The sequence below is a fragment of the Haliotis asinina genome, chromosome 3 (assembly GCF_037392515.1).
Source record: "Haliotis asinina isolate JCU_RB_2024 chromosome 3, JCU_Hal_asi_v2, whole genome shotgun sequence".
Taxonomy (NCBI): Eukaryota; Metazoa; Mollusca; class Gastropoda; order Lepetellida; family Haliotidae; genus Haliotis; species Haliotis asinina.
In genome coordinates this window covers 7,242,048-7,247,693 of record NC_090282.1, presented here as the reverse complement: position 1 = coordinate 7,247,693, position 5,646 = coordinate 7,242,048, and the positions used below count along the sequence as shown (strand labels likewise).

The 5,646-nt window shown below is 42.0% G+C and overlaps 1 protein-coding gene across 1 annotated transcript; it reads left to right on the top strand.

Moving 5' to 3' along the window:
• Positions 1-248: 248 nt before the first annotated feature.
• LOC137279180 (heme-binding protein 1-like) lies at positions 249-4,770 on the top strand. Its single transcript, XM_067811669.1, has 5 exons — positions 249-278; positions 2,508-2,663; positions 3,216-3,345; positions 3,779-3,959; positions 4,350-4,770. The coding sequence occupies exons 2-5, from the start codon at positions 2,526-2,528 to the stop codon at positions 4,519-4,521; spliced, it is 621 nt and encodes a 206-aa protein (XP_067667770.1). The 5' UTR covers positions 249-278; positions 2,508-2,525; the 3' UTR covers positions 4,522-4,770.
• Positions 4,771-5,646: the final 876 nt, after the last annotated feature.

Here is a 5,646-nt window from a genome sequence, read left to right as displayed (position 1 = left end):
TTTACCGGAGTAAGCTTGTTAGATATTTTAATTCAAAATTGTCGCCAGACACGCCATGAATCAGATGTTACACAGGCTGAAAGTGGCATGAAAAATGGCACTGACGTTGATGATTATTTGTCATACCCTCCACTACTGATCCACGACGTCGTCCATCACTCATGTCACATGACTCGGTGAACTGGCGTCTGATCACGTGACAACTTGTACATATAAGGCATGAACTTCCACTTTCTTCCTGAGTCCTTGTGCTACAGCCCGACAATCCCCCGACACTGGTAAGTCCACAAGTATATTATAGACAGGTTAGAGCAAGTTAAACCATACGTTGATGGTAGTTCGGTTATTATTGTTTGTTTCCGGTTTACGTTGGTTTATCAATAAATATTTCACACAAACATTGTGTTAAGGAGAACAAGATTCGGTACTGAATGCCAGTCTGTCAGCGTCAGTTCGGTATTGAATGCCAGTCTGTCAGCGTCAGTTCGGTATTGAATGCCAGTCTGTATGCCAGTCTGTCGGCGTCAGTTCGAAATTCTTGTGAAGCCAGCTTTTGAATTATTAGGTGGGTACCTATGACATAGTATGCACAACATCACCTACACTCTAAAGCCCACTGAACGCTGTTCTATATGTAGGTACCGTCACCACTGCAATTCAAAATGGCCATGATATGTTTTGTACGTAAATACAGTGAAGCTTTCGTAAACACTATATTCTTTAATATTTCAAGAGACATGACAACCGCACCTGTGCACCCTCAGTATTGCCATGTGTATGGTGTCTTGTCGAGAATGATATTGATGAAAAATAGCCATCGTTGTGGTGTCTGGATTATTTTGTGGACACCATCTACTTTTTGGATGGTTACATGTCGCAAACCGTTGTTTGTACATTCACGAAAGCTTCCATAAAATTACAGAACGATAAATCATATGAACACTAGAGTGGTATAACCAGTCGCCATGATGGCATGTTGACGCTGGTCAGATAGACATGGATGTTCTTGAACGTCATCAGTCACGGCGCTTGTATTTGGACATAGAGGACATGCACCATCTATTGTTGTTGACAGCCTGTTGTGTCACTCGCTGTAGCATGACGTAACGTTCCACACGATCTGACATCAGGAGCCACTTACCATCTCTCGTGATGAAGCTCCTCCAAACCCAAACCTGTTCTATCACACGTCCCTCACTGACATAGATCACCTCAAGTTTGTGAGTTGTCATTTCTGATCTCTGCAATATATGATAATACACAACAGTTCGGAGTTATCAAGTTATATACCTGACTAAATCGGGCTGTGTATGATAAATGAATGTTATAATATAATACAAAGTCTGAAAAATAAATCAATTATGGGACACAATTTATTCCACAATCAAAGTAGTTGTACTATTTCGACAACATCGTGTCCTTGCGTTTATGAATTACTAGTACCAAAAAGTGACAACACAAGTTGTCCTAAAGAAACACATTGTACCTTTGCCAAACGTGTCCTGTGACACATCACATCCAAGAACAGATTATATCATCATAATGTTTTTTTATGAATCACATGGTGACGATTGCACACGAGCACTTTAAAAACGTTTTTTTCCCGGAATGGTTGAGCACCATGCTTGGTTCTCTTGGAGTTCAAGAGATCGCCGATGGGGAGCCAACAGAGAAGGCAGAAAACATACTTTCAGAAACTGTTGTAAATATATAATATTTGATCTGAGTAACAGAGCTGGCGTATACACACGTTAAATATTGTAGACAAAAATACACACTAGTGCACTTGATGATATTTTTACAGCACTAGTCTTAGTATCTATGAGTCATTGTTATGATGAAATCTAGCATTATGATGTCGTATTCTGACTAAGACTTGAATGATGGTTGTAAAGTCGAGTGTGCCATCACGCATTTTATGTATCTCCTCAACGGCAATTCGCACCTAGCCAAGCACATTTGTTGATGACACGACCGGATGCGCGCGACATTTCGTTATGCCCCCAAACCCCTTAATGTTACTTTGCAGATGCCAGCTATGAGTTTATTATCCCATTCCCAGGAGCATGGCTTAGGTAAATCATGATCATGTATATGAATATGTAGTAAGTTTAGTTGCCCTGGTGTCAGTGGAACGCATGATGCATAACGACAGTCCGTTGCTTGGACGAGTAGCGTAATACCATGTGACTTTTTAATGGCGTCGACAGGACGTGAGTGAGCTGGGCTGTACAAAGCCTTGATCAGTATTAGGCAACAGTAAGGCGCGGACTTCCATGCATTGTGTAGATGTAAGGAATCGAACCACAATGTTAGAGATATCAAATATCCATCAAAGGGGTTATAAGATAGTCATCAAATCAAAGGGATACGGGTGGCCTGGTCAGGAGAGGTCATAATATGACGCGAGTAACCAAAACCTGAAGTTCTGTTTTCAGCAGCTGTCTGCCATATTCACTCTCATTTATTCGACATCCAATTACATTGCTCCCTTCTTCTCTTTCCAGGTGTACTCCCTGTTCTGAATGATGACGTCAAATACTGTTTTTCAGCTTGGTCTCTTGGTTGTTTTATCTCTAGCCGCCTGTGCGCATGCGCAGAACATGACGGTTATGTGCTATTATTTTGACTGCCCATCGTACAGCAAAATTGCTCAGCGCAGTGTGAGTATATGATAGGAAACACGATATCAGTGAATGCATTTATTTCTTTAACAAGATACACTGTGAACAGAATATGTAAAACCATTTCATCGATAATACCTTCCGTATTGTCTAACATGTGAAAAGGGGGTCAAGCGTTGAATTCGCTTTGCAGAGCTGTGTCTCGTTGGATTCTGGGTGTCTGGATTGTGTCTGCTCTTTGATTCGGTATCCCAGGACCACGTCTTGACTCGTCGTCAGGGGACTGAGTGGACTGACCGGGGTTACAATGAGGAGGAAGTTTCTGGCCCTCATATTCAGACCAATACCGCCATGTGTCATGTATCACACCGGATTATCATCTGTCCTCTCATTAAATATACATGTGTGTCACAAGCAAGACCACAGAGGACAATTGTTCTAATATCCTTGTATCGCTTGTGAACAAGGCATTTTAACTTTCACCAACCCATATTATCATCTCTAAGATATTGCAATGAAACTATGAATGAGTGAAACACCTACAAATGTGAAAGCCTGAAACGTACTGACGAATCTTTGAATCCATTACAGACACATGAAGAGCGAGTGTATGCCAACCAGAAATGGATTGTCACTTCCGGCGACGTCAGGAACCTTGAATCGTCTCGCTTGCAGATGTTCAACCGGCTGCTGTCCTATCTGAGCGGACTGAATACACAGAGTAGGTGACCGCGTGTATTTTGCTAAACATTCCACATGTGACGGGCAATGATAGGACAACACAGTAGTGCAGTCCAATTCAATATATAAAATCTGTGTATGCAGTGAGAACATGCAGAAGAGTACTGAATAAACGGACGATTAAGATCTTCACATAGAGTGAAGTTAGAGTGGAGTTGGAAGATTAGGCTGGGATGAAAATTCAGCACGGTGAAAAGAAGCAATTGTTTTGTTTTGATTGGTTTGTCATGGGGTATGTCTTCCTTACTTCAAAATGATTTCACGGACAATAAAGGATTTCAGAATGAAAAGTTAGACATGTAATTGTTTTGCCGAACAATGACCTCGGCTGTTCTAACACCATACACTGATGGTCACTCTTTTGCTCACTCGTTCATTTATGTTTTGCCACTGACCATATGTAATGTTTCCAGACAAACCATTGAACATTACACTGCCCTTCCTGACCAAGGTAGTTCGTGAACCCGGATCTGACGTCACGACCGACATGAGCATGTATATGTACATCCCTCTGGCCAGCCAATTGGCTCCACCCACACCATCTGACCCCATGGTCAAGGTCGTGTCGAGTCCAGTCACCTATGTATACAGCAAGTGAGTTGCATATAACAATGAACTGAACAAACATTCCATTTAATATTTTAATATTTTATTGCGAGTTGGTTTGTGGACAATTCAGGCGTCTCAGAATCACAATTATCACAGGCCTGTGTTCGGGACGTTATAAAAAACGAACAGGTCCTTGTGTCGATGAGCGCAGTTTTCTGCCCAAGGCAGTAAAACTGCTTAAAGAAAAGTGTTTGGGCTGAAATTCCTTGTGTGAAAGTGGTTTACAAAATACATATTACCGCAACAGTAAAACAGAATCAGCAATGCCCGAAACCAGACGCTGAATTCACAGCAATCCATGTCGCAAGTGATTCCTCTAATATACATGCAAAACAGGCCTATGATTAAATTGAGTGTGCTATATTCCTGCATCAGGTCATTCGGCGGATACACTTCAAAGTCTGGAGTGAAACAGACGCGGGCCCAGTTAAGGGCTGCCATCGGTGATACCCGTCTATACGACAACAGCCACTTCTACCTTGCCACTTACAGTAGCCCCTTACAGACGAAGAACAGGTACAACGAGCTGTGGATAGTCAGGAAATAGGAGCATAGTGCGCCAGGCCCTTAGAGCATCTATGATCCAGCATAGGCACAGTGGCGAAATGCGGTTGCTGGGAGGATGTTTTACAGTGCGCAGAGGACTGTGATAGGACTGACTCTTCCTGTGCATCTTTTGTGTGTTGTCTTGTAAATTCTTACAGCCCATGTGACGACTGATTCTGGCTCCGGTAGGAAGGGTATTGTCTTTTTTAACCATTCCTAATGGCAATCAATAAATATATTTTATATCGAGGATGCGCTTCTTCGTTTACGGTGACGACGATCTAAACGATGATCAACCCACAGGGTACTAGACCTGAAGTACTAAAGGCAGGCACTATATGCTCAATTCCCACTGCTGTAAAGAACGTAACATGCACCGGTGGTGAGGTAGACCCATTGTATCTAATCACGGTAACATAAACGAACTACATACACCCGTGGTGAAGGAGACACATTGTATTTAATCAGGGTAAAACATACAAACTACACACACGTGGTGAGGGAGACACATTGTATTTAATCAGGGTAAAACATACAAACTACACACACGTGGTGAGGGAGACACATTGTATTTAATCAGGGTAAAACATACAAACTACACACACGTGGTGAGGGAGACACATTGTATTTAATCAGGGTAAAACATACAAACTACATACACCCGTGGTGAGGGAGACACATTGTATTTAATCAGGGTAAAACATACACACTACATACACCCGTGGTGAGGGAGACACATTGTATTTAATCAGGGTAAAACATACAAACTACATACACCCGTGGTGAGGTAGACACATTGTATTTAATCAGGGTAAAACATACAAACTACATGCACCCGTGGTGAGGGAGACACATTGTATTTAATCAGGGTAAAACATACAAACTACATACACCCGTGGTGAGAACAACACATTGTATACAATAATGGTAACACATACGGACTAAATACATCCGTGGTGATGGAGATACATTGTATTTAATCAGGGTAAGACATACGAACCAAATACACACGTGGTGAGGGCAACATATTGTATATAACCAGGGTAAGGCATACGACCTACATTGACCCGTGATGGGAGGATAGCTAGTATTTGTCCTAGCAGATACCGACACAGTACTAAGCGTC